Genomic DNA, 19,076 nt, shown 5'->3' with positions numbered 1-19,076 from the left:
GTTCTGCTCTCATCTCGTCCTGTGGTGCAGATTTTATTGTCTCAAAACAAGCCCGTCATATGAATCTATAAGGAAGTGCAGAGCGGCGTGGGGAGCGCGGCGTCTGTTCAGGAGTTGACAGGAACCGTGAGAAGTGTCTGGACGCGACACGTTCGCTCCCTGAGCCGTTCTCGGCTGCAGATCGGTCACTTGCACTCGCCGCGGCGGCCGGTTAACCTTTTGCGCCGGCTGAGCGGGTGTCCGACGACCCGAACGCACGCCGCTAACTCGATTATGGAGGCGGCGGAGGCCGGCGACACCGCCGACTGCACAGCCTGCGCACGAACTCCTGAGGCGACCACGCACCGAGAGTGAGTTTTAGCTTCATAAAGACGGGGTGTGCAGTGGTTTGCATTGTCACCTCACAGTGAGAGGGCACCTTGTTTGAGCCCGGGCCTGCTTCATTCAGACTGCTGGGTTCCGAATCAGTTCAAAATCCAGCACAAAAGAAGCTTTAACCGTCAAAGCAGCAGTGTCTAAGTTGATTTTACCTTTTGAGCAAGAGAAAAGTATCTCTGCACGACGTGCCTCCGGTCGTGGCGAACCTCTGTGAAATGCAGCATCCTAATAATCAGAATACAAAACTAGTAAAATTAGCAAATTTAGCCAACAAACGAATGCCTTGCACTATAAATAATTCAATTCAAATTGGACTGAAAGCACATTCCCTGCGAGTCGCGCTGACCTGCAGCCCGTCAGGACAGAGCAGGCTCCACTTCCTCTCTGCGGCGCCGCCGCAGCAAATGAAGGAGAAGTTCATGTTCTGCGCAGTGTTAAAAACACAAGTGGTGACACATAGAATGTGTGAACTCATAAACGCGACAAGGTCTGCAAGCAATCCAGAGCCTGGAATAGAACAGGAGTGGAAATAACAATACACACACAGCGAGACCTGAAACCTTGCTGTTCTATACAATAATAAATCATTAAAACAGCAGTCGTTTGTGGCTTCTCATATAAAACACACCAGACACCATTCGCTTTGCATTCAATACAAAATAGTTGTGGTTTATTCTGTTGGGAACAAAAAATGGCAACAGCTAAGTGTCACGTCTCATAATCAGCAATATCTACAGGAAAGAAACAACAATGGTTCCTTCTATCAATTACCATTTCCAACCAGGTTAAAATGATAATTTGAAATTCATTACATGGGTGTGCACTTTTTTCACATTATGTCTATACTGAACATTAAAACGTGTTCATTTCATTTCCGCTTCCCTTCAGTCGTCGTGCCTGCAAAAGAAAAGGAACCCGGCCGCTTCGCCCTCCGCTTCACCCTTAAAAATGCTTTTGTTTTACAACAGCTTCAAAAACACGAGTGTCTGTACAAATTCCTATGAAAAAAATAGAAATGACAGTTCTGAGGAAAAACAAAAAACCAAATACGAAATCCGTATTAAAGAACATCAACATGCCCAATTTGAAACCTAATCATTTCTTTCTTTTTTTTTTTGTTTTTTGTTTTTTTTGTAACCAACCCTGGACTGTTTCTTTCGCCTCCTGGGAGGACTTGCGTGGTGAAACCTTGGACTTTATACTCTCTCGAGGGCTACAAAGACAGATCCACACAACAAAATACAATTTTCCCCAAGAATGACAATCCAGTTGTGCGCTGCTACTTTCTCTTTCCTCTTCAGACTTTTGAGAACGGACGCAGGTAAAGCCGGAGGAGTTCCACACGGGAGTCGATGCGGCTGCCGCTTTTCGTCGCTAGTTGATAAATCGTTTGGTTATTAAAGGGTACTTGTTCTTGATGGTCCAGCTGGGTCTCCGGTCCATGAAGCTTGCTTCAACGTGTGCTTGCCTACAGTATTTCTACCTGACTGCTGGTAGGAGTTGATAACGGGTGACCTGTGACTTTAGTGCAATATTTCTGTCCCATATCTGCCTGTATTGTGACTAGCCCTTGGTTGTCTTTCTTGGGGGGGGGGGGCTTCTAGTTTTTAACTACGGGCCCAGAATCATCGTCTTCTTTAAGTCCCTTTTGGGGCCCGGGCGTCCTTTAGTTTAGGGGCTTCTCTCGCCGCTCTACTCCAAACGCTAAGAACAGAGCAAAAAGAAGCCGCATGATAAAATGGACTCTTGATAAAGACTCGATCTGCAATCGTCCTTCAAGCCTCGGAATCTCCAGACCGACCAAGCCGGCTCTTCCTGGGTAAACGCGTCCAGTTTTTCCTTCCTTCCTTCCTTCCAAACGGATTCCACAGCAGGACCGGGGAGGAAGTGGAAGGGTTTCGGTTTTCACACGCGGGGAAAAGAGCACAACGTCAAAACCTCGCCGAGCCGGAGCCGAGGAGAACGGAGAGGGCGTCGTGGGGTTTTCTTTCCTTTCTTTTTTTTTTTTTTGTAAACAACTGCCACTTTACAAGCCCGCCCGTCCCTCTCCTCCCTCTCCTCCTCTTCCTCCTTCATGTTCCTTCCATCTTTAGAAGAGACTAAATACAGCAGGTTCTGGATAGGACCGAAGGGGGAGGACTGGGGGGGTTGTAGGTAGTGTAGTAGGTAACAGCAAGGGGAAGGTTTGTCCCTGTGTGTGTTTGAGGGGTGTGTGTATGTCTAAAACATGTGTGTGTGTGTGTATGGGTGTGTGTGTGTCTGAGGGTTGTGCGAGCGCCTTGCCGCCGGGCCGTTAGGACTGTTTGAGGCGCTTGCGCGGCGGTCCGAGGAAGGGGCACTGGGCCGACGCCAGGGAGCGGTACGCCTCGGCCACCAGGTGCGGGTGAGACGCCACCATGGACTTCCAGCCGGCGGTCTCCATCACCTCCGCGGCGTGGCTGAAAGGACGGAGCACAGTTTTCGATTCAGGGTTAATTAATCGGCAGTTGATTTGGAGGTGAAACATGCGAGGCGAACATCAGCGCAGTCACGAGTCAATATCACACGTTCGTCTGGAGAGGAGGGAACGACAGACGTGGCGAGGAGTCAGGCTGCCCCGACTCCTCTGAAAGCTTTACATGTGGAATTAAATTACTGGGACCGAGAGATGAGACAAGAGGTAAGAAGAAAAAAAGAAAAATGGAGCGAAGCGACAAAATGTTCAGTCGATGAGGAGGATTTTGAAATCTGTAAAAGGTGCCGGACACCCAATTATCCGAGATGATGAGCTGTGAGTGTGAAACTCACTAGTTGATGAAGTCGACGGCCTGCGTCTTCAGCTGGTCGGCGCTGTGCAGGTCGGCCAGGATGAGGATCTCGGCGGCGTTCTCCACCGACAGGCTCGTGCACAGCGCGTCCTCGCACATGACCTTCAGTCTCTCCAGAGCGTACTGCGGGAGAACCGGGAGAACCGTCTCATTCACACCGAAACACCAGAAATTTTAAAACAGTGAAACTCCTTGTTTTCAAAGCTGCGGTCTCGGAGACAGAGTGTCTCAAAGTTCGTCTCCCATTTGGTGTCACGGAGGAGTGAGATCAGTGTGAAATCCTCCAACTGTTTCTAGAAATCCTGGCGGCTTATTGGGACGAGGTTTAGCGGATACGGCTGACACAGATGCAAATAAGCGCCCGTCCAGATCTGATGAAACACGTGCCAATGTGAGTCTTTCACTCTATCCCGCCGGCTTCGCGCTTCTCCTGCGGCGAGTGTGGAAAAAGTGCGGCACGCCGATTTCACCTTGTCGGCTGCTGCCAGCAGGTCGTCGGCCATCTTGTCCAGGTTGGGCGCTTTGTCTGTGTAGATGAAGCACATCATCTCCTTGAAGACCTCCGGCTCCACGTCGTTGATCTCCACACGATTCTGACGGAGAGACAACAGAACCGAGGCTCAGTTTCATCACTGAATATATGATTGCACCAATTCTAGATTTATTATAATACAGCTAATTCTACCTTTTGCTAATCACTGCCTTTCATTTGAATTTAATCTAATGAATCAACAGAGTTTTAGGGATTCAATCTGAAATGGGCTTAGCTTTTTTTTTTTTTTAGTGTTAAATCCAGGCAACTGCCCATGCAATTTCATTTCTCACGGTCACATGTGCAAAAAAAAAAAAAAAGCAATTCTTTGCAGCGGCAGCTTTGTCAGTGAAGGATGAATCCTGACCCCCGAGTACGGCAGGACCGCTGCGTTTCAGGTGCACTATCATTCAGTTTTCACCAAACTGCTGTGCGCTGCGGCCGCCTGACAGCAGACAATCCCTCACTCACGTTAACCCCCTCCGCACGGCGGGGGACATCTCAACAGCTGAGCCTCCCGGGAGCAAAATGAATTTATTTCTAAGAATAAAAATAAATAAAATTTCAAAAAAAAAAAAACATCTGGGACCTTGGACTCACCTTTTTGCTCTCTTCCATCTCGTGCTCAAACATGGCGCTGAATACTGGAGAGCGTGCTGCGGAGCAGGAACGGCAGATTTGTTAATGTATGACGAGTTATTGAAACAAGCAAGAAGAAAGAAATCTGCTGAAACCTCGACAGACATGGACAAGCGGACGAAACCAGAGAGCAGAAACTGGTGTGTCTGCGCCGTGTCTGTACCTGCCAGGATGGCTTTGTGAGCCTGAAACTCCTGGCCGGCGACGCACAGGGAGCAGTCCGTGAAGCGTGAGTTCTCCCACAAGCCGCCCAGCTCGTCCGCTAGCCGGCAGTCGGGCACCTTCACCATGTTCATGGTGTTCTGGCCCGATATGTTGACGGAGTCCTGCACCACGCTCACCTGGCGCAGAGAGAGGGGAGCTCGGTGAGCCCGGAACGCAGCGGGGGAGCGCGGGGGAGCGCGCCGGAGCGGAGCGTTACGCGGCGTACCTCGCAGAAGAGCGTGAGCTTGTCGTCGGGGAGGAGGCCGTTGGCCTCGTCGAGGAGGAAATCTCTCCGGATGAACTTCTTGAAGCCCCAGTCTTTGCCCTGAACGAAGCGATACGCCCTCTGGCTTTCTGCACGGAGGCATGAAAAAGAGAACAGTCAGAGGAAAAGCAGAAAAGCTCCACAGACTTAGAAGTTTGACATAATGATCGATCCGGTTACCCATGGCTTTGGTCTCCTCTCCCTTGGCATTGAGGATGGAGAACTTGAACTTGGCGCGTACTTCGGCCTTCGGACAGCTGACCAGCAGCAGGTAAAGGGACAGGTAATCTTTGCTCTCCTCATCCAGGCCTTTAGGATTAACTCGCAAACACCTGGTGGCCATTTGAAGACACAGCAGGTTAAATCACACACCACTTGAATTTGTCAGCAGAGCGCCGCGTTCTATTTTCTGCACAACTTCTGAGAATCCACGACAAACAGCAGAGCGCTGTTTGTTTGTATGTTCGCTTGTTTTGAGACGGCTTTAAAGACTTCCATGTGACAAACCGCCAAGAGTGTAGTCATTACAAAGAGATCTTCCAAATAAGTCTCGACAACTTTGCCGTCCAGGAAGCTCACCATTTCAGTTTGTCATTGGCCCCGGAAGAGAAGGTGGAGCTTTTGATGACCTCCCCCATCTCCTCGCGACAGAAGCTGAAGTTGTTGATGGTCCACATGTACGAGAACTTCACCACTTTGATCTGGCGAAGCAGAAACACAGACTCACGATGGAGAACACACCCCGACAGGGACGGGGAGGCCGCCGTGCGTCGACGTTACCTGTGTGTAGCACCAGCTCTCAGCCACAGGCCCGCTGGACATTTCCGCAGGGGGAGGGGGACTCGGGACTCTTGACATTGCCAGCGTGACAGAAGGTGTTGGGGGCAGTAGGGTGAGGAAGAGGAGGAGGAGGAGGAGGAGGAGGAGGAATCGGTCTCTTCCACTCGTCACTCTTCGGTCCTGACGTCCATCTGCATCAGTGTACGCCAGACGGAAGTCGCTTGTCCCCTGAAAGCAGACGACGACGTGACTGATAAATTAATCCGTCGGGAATTAAAACTCATCCCCTTGAACCTTGAAGTTCCTTGAAAATTGTGTTTACAGTGTGTATCCTTCATTAACGCAGATAAGACTTAATTCACGGGCCGGCTCCTCAAGTCCGCGCCGGCATTAGATGATTTGCCCCTGACCCGCCGGAGGACGGCGGGAGATCGATGGCTCGTGCCTCTCCTCAAATCAATAGCCGCCGCGATTGCAATTAAGTCTCAAAAATGAACTGTAAATAAACACGCCGCCTCCCAGGACTGCGATGGAGTTTGGAGCCGCCGGCCTAATCCCGCTTTCCCAATTACCTTCCAGTCACACAGGAAGGCGGCGCTGATTAGTGAAGCACACTCCGGTTCAGACAGGCTGGAATTGCATCGGCGGCCGTAATTTCTAAACGCCCTTTACCTGTGATCCTCATAAATATTATTTACAGAACAATTCTTTTAACAATATCACTTTAATCTAAACTGAAGCTTTATGTTGAGGTCATTTTTTCAGTGCTAATGTATGTTTACAAAAAAAAAAAAGAATCTCTTAATTGTTGTGTACAGCTCATATTCCCTGCTGATCTATATAAAACACATTGTTGTCATTGTCGCCAAACACCAAGAACAGAAGAGAACAAACACTCTGTTGTTGGAGGCCGGAGACTGATATAGCTCCTCACTCCTCCACGTCTCCACCGCCATCCAAGAGTTATTAAAACACGTCGGTGAGACACACTTGTTGCAGCGGGCGTCGAGGGTGAATCACTCAAAACATAAGCCGTCCTGCTGCCGCAAATATTCACTGGGACAACAATGAATTAATCTACCACTCAGAATAGTACCCAAGAAAAGCGCCATTGATCCAGATAGAGAAGAGGAAGTTGCAAAGCCGGCCCTGTGCAGCAGAAAGTGTAAAGATTTACGTTTCGCGGCGCGCAGGTAATTTCCTGGATTAGTGAGACAAGCTCCAGCCGCAATCACATTCCCGATACAACGCCAAGATCGTTAGCTTTCTTCAGCTTCTGCTCGGCCACCGACTGCACGGAGCATCATTATTCAGCCCATCAATCCAATATAAGACAAGTCCGATTTTCTCCCAGCTCGCAGTCCCTCTCCGGCCAATTTTCAGAGCTATTCACTATCAATTTTCTGTTTCATCAGTCCTCAGATTCGCAATCAGCCCCGACCCATCTTTCACACAGAGCCTTTAATATCTTTATGTCTTCATCCATGAATTCAATTTGGGTCAGAACTCAAAGTAAGTCAGAGTGACAGCTGGATGCTGAGCTCTCTGCTCCCGACGATTACAACCCAGCAAGGTGACACACTGGCAGCGCCGCCGCCGCCAGGTTCCGTGAATTTAAGTGCCAACAGCCCAAAAACCTATTCTGAGCTTGTAATTACAGAAAGTGTCGAACGCCTTTTCATCTATGATAACAGATCACCGATCTCGACGCGACGGCGTTACGCCGCTGCGCTGTGAGACGACGTGTGTGAAACAGCGCTTGATGTGTGAGATGCTGAACGGAAACGGTGTGTTCCCAGGTTTCACTTTCGGCTGGAGGCGTCGTGTAAAAGATCGTTTTTTAAAAGTCTTTCAAGCACTATAAGTGAAATTTTAAAGAGTCGTTTGAAGAATCGTTTCTCTGTGAGGCTGTTCAAGGATCAAGAAAGCATGAGAAACATTCAAGGGCAGATCGGTGCCACTCGTTGAGCTTTTTGCCTATTTTGGAAAGAAGCTGAAGCTGGAGCACAAAAGACGACGACAGTCCGGTTCACTGTGGTTTTGCGTTGGACTGCAAAATTAAATATTTCATGATTTAAAACCCAAAATTAAACAGATAAAAAAATGTTTGTTCCATCTTTTTAAACCAAGTCCCAGACACCTGAACCAATAAATGAACAAACAGCTCAGTCCTGTTGCAATTTTGTCTTTTCCAGAAATAAATAAAAAATAAAATAAAAAAATCCAATGAGCAAAGACCTAAAAAAAAAAAATCATTCTCTCTATTCTTAACACCAGGCCAACTGAGGGGGGATGGAGAGAGAAGGAGATAAAGCATGAAGGTAGGGGGAAAGAAAATGAAAAGTAAAGTGATAGAGAAGCCAAATGGAAAAACAGGTGGCGAGTGAAAGATGGAGCACCGGGTGTGGAACCGTTCACCGAGACAAATTGCCACCAAAGGAGGTTAGATGGAGACAAAAGAAAATCAAACAGAGCTATGAGAGAGAAATCAAATACAGATTTGTGGACAGTTGACAGAGCTGCAGACGTGCAGAGCGCCGAAACTTTCCAGCCAGCATTTCACCTCACCTGAAGACGAGCCACAAAAAGATAAAAACAGATTAATTATAGTCTTCATATTTTCAGATGATTCAAATTCCATCTGTGATTCTGTCTGGTCTGTTTAACCAAAAAAACCCTTTAATTTACAGGAACCTCTGAATGTTGTACATTTAATAAGTAGAGGAGAAGCATTTCTTCCAGATTACCAGAGTAATTATTCAAATGCCAGAAGGTTTTTCAAGAAGATTATTCATGAAACTGCTGCATGTTCATCCCACAGCAGAAATGTATTCGCTGCTATTTCACAGTAAACATTACAAGCAAACTGGAGTTTCTCTTTCCCATCAAAAACCCAAGAAACAAAACATTCAGTACTTATAACTGACTGTTTTATAAACCGGTATCAACCGAAGAAGCAGTAACTTCCAGTTTAATGACGAGATGAGTGAAAGAGACAGCTTCAGCTCCACCGGAGTGTTTCTGCACACAGTGATCATGACTGTGTTTAAAACAAACCGGCTTCCTTGTTTAGAAGAAGTGGCTCTATTTCGCTGAACTGTAAACACACACACACTGCTGCTGCTGCTTCGTCTTCTTCAAAGTAAAGAAACTTCTTGATCTGAAACAAGAGTTCAGGAGAGGAAGCTTCTGCATGACGCGTCGAGAAAAGCCCTAAAACCCAAAACCCTGCTGTAAGATGTCACAATCTGAATTGAAATAAAATAAATAAAACTGACTCAACTGCTAACAAGCTACACTTGTAGAAGATGATTCGATCAAAGGTTTTTTTTTCCCCCACCACTTTTCATGGCAACACAAGCAGAAGGGGTCAAAGACAAAGTAATAAATGTTTACTGTTAAAAGTTGAACTTTCACCACAACGTCTATAATCTTATCACTAATGCGCTTTAAATGTAGAATTTGTAATCATCTCAGGTGATGCTAACTTAGCCCAACAGCTGGAATATTTAACCACAACCAATACAGAATGGCAGGACAAAAAAGTGGAATCATTTCTCAATTTTTCAATCGATACAATTTATGGTGGGAGAATCAACCTTTAGGGCTCTACTGCCGATACAATTCAATGTCCTATTTATGACCGCAATAATCCAGTACCTGTGAGAAACGGCATGCAAATCATTTCACACCCATCTGACATGCGAATTCGCCAGCAGCCTCGGAGATAGCGGGTCATCGGAGCGACAAACAGGAAGTGCGAGAGACAGGAACAGAGGAACAAAGAGTTTTGATCTGAAAGTGAAAATATGTCACAGAAAATTCCCCACAAAACCTGAATGTATGTCTTGAGGCAATATGATATAAGAGGTGTGGCAGTTCTGATCAAAATGCTTTTTTCCCTGACATTTCCCTCCCCCTACCAAGAAAAGGAGAAATCAATCTCTGCCCTAAATTAAAGACTAGAGGTATGGAGGCATTTCAGCCGGCAATTTCCAAGGGGGATGAAAAAATTGCAAGGCTTGTCGAAGTGTCAGTGAACACAATGTCTGTTTCCAAAGCTTTGGTCTTTGAGGACTGCGGCGAGCCACAGACAAACCTTAAAACTATAATTGGTACAGGGACCGGGGATCGATTGCAGGGTGCGTGTTCAGCCTCAGCGGGAGTGATTTCATATTCTGCCCTTGGTCATGGTGCTCCTCCTTCCCTAAAAACTCAATCTCTGAGAGGTATGAACTATTGATTTTGCTACAGCGATCAGCTTGCCTCGCTCTCATCCCCGACTTTGTGCAGAACCACAATTACAGTGAGGGGGATTTGACAGGGCAAAAAAAAAAAAAAGGCATTAGCACCCAGGCTTCACCTGCATTCTGCACTTCCCAACTGAAACTCGGCTCACTTCAGCTGACGGGCCGGGTTAAAGGGAAGAAGGGACCTCAATGCATACCTAATACCTCCCAGCACCTTCTTCACACTCCTACACTGGCTGTGCTGACCTCCAAGGTCAACCGCTTCTGCAAGATCAAACAGTAAGAATAAATATAAAAACACTTCCAACTGGTTCAGTATTAAAGCTTCACCAAGGCGGTAGCTGGGTGTTTAAGAGACAGTGTATTAATGCAGGGTTGCACCTGAATTTGGAAGGTTTTACATCAGTTTTAAAATTTGTCTAATGCAATGTAAAAAAAGATATTATTTGAGTGGTTTTAAACATGTGGTGCCAATTCAAGAAATCATAAAACAATCATCTATGGACTTTGGAAATAATTCTTCAAGGGCTAAAACTTCCAGACATCAATATGTTACAACTCAAAGCCGTTCTCGTTTCCTGTCATGTCATCCAAAAAAAGCTGGACTCCATTAAACCGAGTGATGTAGTGAAAGCTAAATCCTGAAGTGAAACTTCAACTTTAAGTCAATTCAAGTTGCTTATGAGGGAGATTTCCAACTTCTCAAAAAATATGAAACGAGCACTCAAAGTGACTGAAACGACACTTCAGCTGTTTTTCAAAGGAGGCCCGACAGACAGAAGCAACCGAACAAAGATCACTGAGGTAACTACCAAACAAATCGCTGAAACCTAACACACGGTGTCAACAGTGAAACGTGATTATATAACATGTTTTCACAGAGACGTGAAACATGTGAATCACTGCACACAGATGGAAGCAATATTTATTCTTGACTTTGGAACTTTATACAACTATTTTAACACATCTTTACGACCCTCATATTTGACAAGAAACCATAATGTCAAAGTTTTTACATCCCATGTGCTTCAGTAATAAATGCACAGATAAGATAAAATCGTAAAATCATAACTAAGTTTCATCCCAGCGGTTGGGATAAAACTAATCTGTTCCTCTTTGAAAACTTTCCCAAAAAGAAAAAGGCTTTCTTTCAATAAATACGTTTGACATCATTACATAGAAAAAAGCATTTGGGGCAGGAATACTGTTTTAGTCATTCTTCTTTTAGACACTGTAATTCCACAGCAGGAAATCCACTGTGGGTGTTTTATTATAACCTTATATAAATAAAACTGGACTCATTCAAACAGAACATGTCTGTACTAAAGCTGTTAAATTTATAAAGTGTGTCATCCACTCACACTGACTGGCAGCTTTGACTCAATGTTTGAACACAAACATGAGTACCTGAGAGTTTTACACAGATTCCAGAAGAAAAAAACTGTTTTATCACATGGAAATTAAGCGAAACATGAATTAAAGCCATTCAGTTTATGAAGTATAATGATGGTCCAGCTCTTCAATCTTAATATTCTTGACATGTGGGGGATGATTCAGCACGAATTCAACTGACTTCATTCAATCTCAGGGGCTTCAGTGAGATTAACAGGGTGAAATGTTATTTTTAAGGTGTGCCATGAAGTGAAACTCACTTTGAATTGAGTTCCAGCAGCAGATACTTATCCTGCTAACAATACACACATTCAAAACTGACATTTCACTCGGGACAGACACCCTGCTGTGTACATGCGGGAGATAATCCGCTGTGCTCGTTTAGTAAAATAAATGAAAGTGACGGCAGCGTTTGATAAGGACGCCCTCGCCTCAATCCGGACGATAATCCGGAGAATCTGACGGCAGCTAGCGCGGCTAGCGCGGCTAAGTTAGCCGCTAACCTGAGCCAAACAAAAAGGTCGGGCAAAGTAGGGCTAAAACTGCCCCGAAAACCACCGCGGGGGCACTTTCGGTGTGTGGCTTGAAGTCTTCGGTAACCGAGGCGCCACTTTGTGTCTTATTAGTCGGCGAACTCACCTGTGTGTCGGGTTAAACCGTGGCGTTTAGTGGTCCGGGGTCTAGTGTTGTTGTTAGCTAGCAGGCTGTGGAGGTAAGAGACGTGGATGAGAGGGAGGCTCGAACAGCGCACCCTGCTGTCCGGGAGTACATCCTGCCGCTATACACCCCCCCAAAGAAAACACCGGCTCCGGCACATCTGAACCCAAACCGCGTTTTAAACAGATCTCATGCCTATTAGAAGCTGTGATGAATCATTTGTTACAATCGGAGCTGCTTTTTAATGAATGGAAATCAAGTGAAGACGAAGGTTCACAATTTTACTACTCTTTCTGAACATAGTGTCGTTTTGCAAGCGTTCAAATCGAACTGTTTAGATCCAGTTCTATTGAATTGCTGTTAGAACATTTGGGTAAAATACTTGACTGAAATCTCCTTTCAGTTATGCATAAACCATAAAAACAATCGTTTCACTTCACCAGTAACTCAGTCGATCAAAGATACATCAGGAATAACTTTATTAACACTTTTGCAGGGAAAACTATACCTCTTGTTTGTTGGGCATTTAAAAAAAACAGAAATATAAGGTAAGTTTCAGGCCTTTTACCATCATGTAAAAACAATCAACATTCTACCATTACACAAATATGCATATAGAATATATATATACAAATATCACATCAAAATGCAGCATAAAGTTTAGAAAAATTTGAAAGAAAAAGAAATGAAGTCCGAGAGACAAAACCCTACAGGTGTTCATTTTCTTTTGGGAATAACCACATTCCCGCTGGTTGCGATGGGAATCAGGAGCTCCCGCTGCTCCAGACGGAGATACTTCTCGATGAGGACCTCCACAGGCACTTTGTCGTTCACGTAACCCTGCCTGCAAAAGAAGAGAGAGGTCAAATAAAAATAAGCTCATGGGAAGGATCAGATGACTTCAGGTTAGAGGCATTAGGGAATATTATGAGCCTTTATTTCCACACTTCTCTTCGGGCTGCACACGGAGCTCAATCATGCCATCTAGTAGCTAAATAACTGTATTACAGGTTGATTTTTTTTTTTTTTTGAAGAACGAATTGAGACTGAAGACCCAGATAACTTAATAGTTTGATTTTAAGAGATTTAACAGAGTCAATGGAATGAAAGTCACCAAAAAGGAAAAATAAAAAGTAATACGATACCTTTTCAGCAGAAGTATAGTGTCCTCCACCTCGATGGTTTTTCTCCCGGCGTGGGCTGCATAAGTCTCCAGGTCTCTTGCCAGGCGCTCAAAGAATGAATCCACCCTGAAAAGAGGATGACAAGCGTCAGCTTTCCCCGAACAGCTGATAAAGGACAGCATTACTTTTCGATCAATAAAGACTGCCATCGTGGATACTCACACTTCATCGAGGACGGGGTAAACCTCACCGGAGACTTTAGTTTTAGCAAAGTGTCTGAAGACGCTCATCAGGTAGCTTTTCGGAAGAGTCCCTTTCTTCTTGGCTGGCCCCCTCCTCCTCTGTCTCGCCTGCTTCGGTTTGGCTTCACTGGCAGCGCTGGCACTGTGAGAAAGATCGAATGGGATCCAATTTAATTCAATTTAAGGTTTTTTGTATGTTTATCACACTGGTACACTCTAATGCTTCAGAAGACGAGCTTCTTACGTCGTTTGAAGGTTTTTCAGAGCAGGTGAGGCTGAAGGACCTGGGTAAGAAAAGTTTATCTTCTCTTTGACAAATGCTGGCGTCTCAGACGGGAGATCTGGAAACGTTAAAAACATTTTATGTCTTAATATAAGATTTTTTTTTTCTTTGAATTATTGACTCAAACATAGACCCATAGCAAGACTAACCTTCACACTCATCATAGTCGTCGTCCTCCTCCTCCTCTTCCTCCCACTCTTCTTGTTCATCGGCGCCCTCAGGACCAGCGTCTTCAGGTGAGACGCCACTCAGCTGCTCGCCGGCGTCTCCGGTATGAAGGGAGTTCTCGTTCTGGGCGCCGGGCTGCTCATCTGCACACCGAGGCTCACTCTGTTCTGGATTTAGGGACTCGGCCCGGTCGGGATTCTCCGCAGACGGCACTTCTATCTCCACGTTGCTTTGTAAATCAGAGGCAGGATGTGCTTTGGAGTCTGCGGAGGAAAGTCCTACTAAACACACACAGGAGGAAATTTGAATTATAATGACAACTAATAGAATGTCATCTTCAGCTCAGGGTGTTTTAGTATAAAAAGACGTTTCTTGATCATACCTGCTGCTTCACCGTCGATCATATCCTCGCCTGATTCTGTATCAAGAACAACGAGCGCAGCCTGAGAGTGACGACTCCGTCGGCTGATGTGCTCTGCAGCGGGCTGCCTCCACTCTTCATCCTCTCCGTCCAAACCATCTTCAATCTGAGCCCCATCTTCCTCAAACCGATGCTCGTGTTGATCAGCCTCTCCGTCCTCCTCCTCCTCCTCCGCAGGCTCAGTCACATTCTCGTCTTCCTGAGACTCCATTTCAACATTATCTTGGGACTGGGAATCAAGTTTATCTTCAGGCAAATCTCCATCATCCTCGGTCTCAGGATCTGCCTCCTTAGCATCCTCCTGAGATGTGGAACTGGCTGCACCTTCATCAGCTTCCTCCTTTTCTTCAGATTGCACATCCTTTACAAGCCTTTCCTCATCAGACTGAGAACCTGCGTCAACATCGTCTTCAGCAGCTTCTTCCTCTTCTTCCACCCGATTGGCTGCTTCATCAGTCTGAGAATCTGCAACACCTTTTTCTTCGGACGTCGATTCAAAATAAGCCTCTGGCTCACCACGAGCTGCTCCCTCTGCTTCCTCCTCCTGAGCTTTATCATCACCGCCTGGTGACCGAGAAACGCGTCCGTCACTTTGCTTTTCAGGGATTCCCTCCTCCCCTCCAGGACACAAATCCTCCAGAGCGTTTTCATCTGGCTCAGCTTCCATCACGCTGTCCTGCGCGATGTCGAGCTCCAGCCTGGAAGCCGTGACCGTCGGTTTGTCCTGGGTTGCAACGATGGAAGCGTCAGAAGTGGTGGCGTCGGGCTGAGGGTAGAGCGCCGTGTTGCAGTTCACAATGTCCATCGTGAGATCAGGTTCACTGAGCTTGCTTAGGCCCAAGGTCACGCCCTCAGTGTTGGTAGTTTCACCGAGATCCCGCTCTGCTGACACAAGACTGTTCATATCTGAGAGCAAGAAAGAAGAAAAATTTGCAGGTTAGATAAACTGATTTTCCATTTGGGTGAAGAAATAAAAAGACAGATGACAAACCAGCGCTTCAGTTCATTTGCTACATTATCACAAATAAAATGTCTGTTTCTCCATCATCGAGATCATCGGAATCTGAGGGTTCTGTTTAAAAGCTCACCTCCCATTTGCCGTTTATTCACTGCAGCGCCGAATTCTTCCACTGAGAACTTTCGCCGTTGTGAAACTTTCCTCTGCAGGCCTCGTCTCTCAGTCTGAGGGTCGGCGAACGGCGTTTTTAGACTCAAAGACGTAGAACTGGAAAACAGTAGGGAAACATGAAATCTGTTGTTCATCACTGGTTCTAAAACAAAAATCAAGAAGAAATCATGTGAAGAATCAAAAACGTAACAGAGGGTGGGTTTTTATTCACTTCACCTTGAGGAAGACAGTGATAACTGGTCATCTAGTGATTCTTCACTTTTCTCTTCAGCATCTGTAACAGAAGCATTTATCAGTTTATCTACACATAGGAACTCTTCCCACCACATAAAACTCTGATTCAGACATTTCTGCTTTAGAATGACTTGCCATCTGCACCTCGGAGTCGTTTTTCAAAAGCAGTCACGTTGAGGCTCCGACGAGGTCTCTTCCTGCTCAGCACCTTCGATGTGCTTATTATGTTGTCAATAGTTACATCGGGAAGCTCCAGGGCGGAGAGCTCAATACTGAAAGTAACAAAAAATATCAAATTTTACCTCACGCAAAATGATGAAGACAATCATCTGTAGATGGACAACAGTTAATGCAGGAATATGATTTGTCACAGCCAGTATTATACAGTTCAGTAGTATCAGGACCATCCTTCATGTTTGCTCACCTGGGACACGTCCCAGCAGAGGAGGCACCTGAAGGTGGCTCTTGCTCCTCTGATGGCCCCCCGCCATGAGCCATGGGGGACTTCCCAGGCTCTGAAAAAGAAAAAGACATACTTAAATGAATAAGAAAGAGGCGAAATATCCTGAATAAGGTGAAATCGTGCTGCACACCTGTCTGCAGGATGTTCGTGAGGATGTGCCTGGGAGTCTCCCCATCAGCAAGCAGCGCTGAAGTGGAAACCGGGTCCTTTCTGGCCACGGCAGCTGAAGTCCTCTGAGGAGCAGGCACTGACTTTCTTGTCATGGTCTGAAAAGAAAGTAAACAAGCCAGGTTTAAGTAATCTAAAGATAAATCAGCCATCTAAAACCCTGCTGTTGTTCCTCACCTGGGATAACCTGTGCTTCAGGCTGCGCCTCAGGATGGCCTGCGGGGTCTGAGCGGCATCTCTCTGGGAGAGTCTGCTGCTGCGTCGGGTCGCAGTGCTGGGTCCATTCACCCTCTGGGAAACACTAAAAACAACACAGATCCGGCGGAGATGACGGTCAGTCCCCTGTTTCAGTTCGTGAAGCGGCTTCTTTAACAAAAGTGCAATACCTGCGGGTCATGGGAGTCCTGCTGGGCTCGGTGTTGAAGATGTGTCTCAGCAGGACCCGAGCAGACAGATCCTCCGTGTCCTCCATTGAGAAAGCTGGCTAGCTAAACTCTAGCAAGAAATAACGCGGATCGGTCAGACAGCTGCTGTCCGCGAGTCAGTTAACGTGCGGTAAACGAAACTGCACCGAAAACAGCGTTATTCACCACGGTTGTATTCTAATTTCTCATTTCTTACCTCCCTTAAAACGGTTTGTTTAGTCTCCACTGTGGGCGTTTCACGGATTCACTTCAAATCTTGTCCCGCGTTATTTTTGAGTGAAATCTCGCGAGAGAAACGGAGCGTCTTTTTTTTCTCGTTCTTCTTCTTCTTCTTTTCCGGCAGACTGGGCACAACTCGGTGCATTGCTGCCACACCCAGGTCATTCGCGCTATTACAGCTCCGTCTTCTGAGGCCTGAGGGCACTGTGGATTAGCCAGTGGGTTGATGTTAAAAGGGAAACATCCTGATGGGAAATGTGAACACTGTGAATGCCTTGTTAATTTGACGTCCTCATACATGCTCTCTTTGCAGTGGTGGAAGAAGTACTCATTTTGTTTACTTAAGTAAAAGTACAGATACTGGGGCAAAAAAATACTTAAGTAAAAGTCAAAGTACCCAAGGAATAATTTACTTCAGTAAAAGTACAAAAAGTACTTGCTTTAAAATTTGCTTTGCAAGTAAAAAGTAAAAGCATTTATTTCCGATAAAAAAAAAAAAAGAAAAAATTAAAAATATTGAACGTGAATTGTGAAGGTAGTAAATATTCGAAATAAGAACCAGGCAAAACACTGTCTGCTCAAATTTATTTAGAACAGAGCATTGCAAACAAAAGCTTTACAAGCTCAAAAATTGTGAATTATTTACAATTCTGGCATAAATTTAACAAGACAGACAATTCTCTTGGCAAGTATTTTACAGGTGTTTGTGGTTCAACTTCAAAAGAAGTTGATTTTCAAAGTTTTTAGAATGGAGGCGTGCTCTTTTAGGAAAGATGATCAATGCTTTTGTGTTTTCATTCCAGAAACATTTACACGGCAATGGTAGAAACACTAAAAACTGGGAACTGTTCCATTGTTCTTTCACAGTAGGAAAGAGACAGTTTAGAGACCTGACGTACCCTGTGACTGCAAAGTTCTTACAGCCTGCAAAAACCCGGGATTTAACCAGGGACCTTTAGAACTTCAGTCTAACGCTCTCCCAAATGAGCTATTTCGGCACAAATTGCTCATAAAATTCAATTTGGTTGTGGCTCAGTAGATTTGCAAGTACACTAATAACTAATAATAACTAATAATGTACTCCGACATACTACATATAACTCCTCCCCCTCCTCCTCTCTGGAGGGCGTCGTGCAGGTTGACAGTTTGAGTTTAAGTGAGTTTAGAGAGTTCAGGTGCTTCGCCATTGTAGCGCCACGCAGTCAGAAAATATGGATTGCTGCACTGCTTATTTGGCAACCTCAGGAACTCACATACCGATATGATTGACTCTGGAACCCAGAATTGTGACAGTCCAGCCCCGCCCATCGGAGTTATTCTGTCCTGAAACTGAAACTTTTGAAAGAAAAAAAAAACTTGATGAAGACATTTGTTGATGGAGACAACAGATTACTGAAAGGGAATGTTTCTTCGATGACATGTGAAAAATGGGAAGAGTAAATTTCTTAGTTATTGTGCCTTTAAGCTATCAGTTTGACAATGGCAGCGTTCACACACTCACTGATTGGCCTCATCATTGGGTTTATTGGAGGAAAGTAGTGGAATGCCTTTCAGGCTTTGCACAGATGCGCTTAAAAAAATGCTCCCTATCCAAAATAATGTAATTCAAGATTAATTATGCGCATTTATCTTTTTCCAAAATTATTTGGCGCCCCTAAGAAATCACTTCTGGTCTCCAAGTGGGGTCGGGACCTCAAGGTTGCGAATGGCTGCCGTGATTAATGGCACTATTGCACATGCGCGAGGAGATGGACGATATCAACAGCGGTGGCTAAACATCTGTGTACTTGTCATTGTTAATGTGTATTGTTTTCTGCATGCGTATGTGTGTGTGAGGTGTCATTACTAAAACAAACAGAGCTGACTTGTGGCCTGATGTGAAAACTGCAGAATTTCAGAATTTCAGTTGTCAGAATTTCATGTCAGCATCAGTTTGAAGGGTTGCAGTCAGGTTGAATGGTATCTACCAATGACTCCTTTTCACACAGCAGAGGCATTTCAAGAGCTTCACCTGGACAAATGCATACAGATATTGATGAGAATCTTTATACTGCCCTATGCTGATTATTGGATCATGGTTATTTCTTTCTGCCAACCAAAGTTGCAATTTACACTGACATATATGTTTGATGAAATACATATAACTTAACTTAACTTTCTCAAGAAACTACATATTGTTATTAGAAGTGGATGTTAAAGGGGAAGAGAAACACACAGAATACTCCTGATCTATGGAAAAATGGGATAAAGACCTGTAATGCGTACAATTTCTCATGAGAAATTACAAGACAAAAAA

General features: G+C 45.2%; 2 protein-coding genes and 1 non-coding gene across 5 annotated transcripts; all 3 read right to left on the bottom strand.

Annotated features, from left to right (window-relative positions):
• Positions 1–1,430: 1,430 nt before the first annotated feature.
• Positions 1,431–18,176, bottom strand: spop (speckle type BTB/POZ protein). Of its 2 annotated transcripts, XM_030098496.1 has the most exons (10): positions 11,887–11,970; positions 5,606–5,833; positions 5,405–5,526; positions 5,006–5,157; positions 4,787–4,914; positions 4,520–4,697; positions 4,318–4,373; positions 3,656–3,778; positions 3,166–3,308; positions 1,431–2,816 (listed from the first exon to the last, which is right to left on the bottom strand). In XM_030098496.1, the coding sequence occupies exons 2-10, from the start codon at positions 5,681–5,683 to the stop codon at positions 2,672–2,674; spliced, it is 1,125 nt and encodes a 374-aa protein (XP_029954356.1). In that variant the 5' UTR covers positions 5,684–5,833; positions 11,887–11,970; the 3' UTR covers positions 1,431–2,671. The 2 variants fall into 2 exon arrangements, with proteins under 2 accessions (XP_029954356.1, XP_029954357.1); XM_030098497.1 differs by lacking the exons at positions 5,405–5,526; positions 5,606–5,833; positions 11,887–11,970 and adding an exon at positions 18,164–18,176 and having other exon boundaries at positions 5,006–5,199.
• On the bottom strand, positions 12,395–16,827 carry cenpt (centromere protein T). 2 transcript variants are annotated; one of them, XM_030098494.1, is made up of 14 exons: positions 16,758–16,827; positions 16,523–16,631; positions 16,314–16,437; positions 16,099–16,234; positions 15,930–16,020; positions 15,650–15,777; positions 15,488–15,545; positions 15,231–15,367; positions 14,104–15,048; positions 13,703–14,002; positions 13,515–13,611; positions 13,251–13,412; positions 13,050–13,154; positions 12,395–12,748 (listed from the first exon to the last, which is right to left on the bottom strand). In XM_030098494.1, the coding sequence occupies exons 2-14, from the start codon at positions 16,606–16,608 to the stop codon at positions 12,622–12,624; spliced, it is 2,496 nt and encodes an 831-aa protein (XP_029954354.1). In that variant the 5' UTR covers positions 16,609–16,631; positions 16,758–16,827; the 3' UTR covers positions 12,395–12,621. The 2 variants fall into 2 exon arrangements, with proteins under 2 accessions (XP_029954354.1, XP_029954355.1); XM_030098495.1 differs by having other exon boundaries at positions 13,703–13,999.
• trnaf-gaa (transfer RNA phenylalanine (anticodon GAA)) lies at positions 17,706–17,778 on the bottom strand. Its single transcript has one exon. It is a non-coding gene; the product is annotated as a tRNA-Phe (tRNA).
• Positions 18,177–19,076: the final 900 nt, after the last annotated feature.

Source organism: Salarias fasciatus, chromosome 8, assembly GCF_902148845.1.
Source record: "Salarias fasciatus chromosome 8, fSalaFa1.1, whole genome shotgun sequence".
Classification (NCBI taxonomy): domain Eukaryota; kingdom Metazoa; phylum Chordata; class Actinopteri; order Blenniiformes; family Blenniidae; genus Salarias; species Salarias fasciatus.
This window is presented reverse-complemented; position numbering and strand designations above follow the sequence as displayed.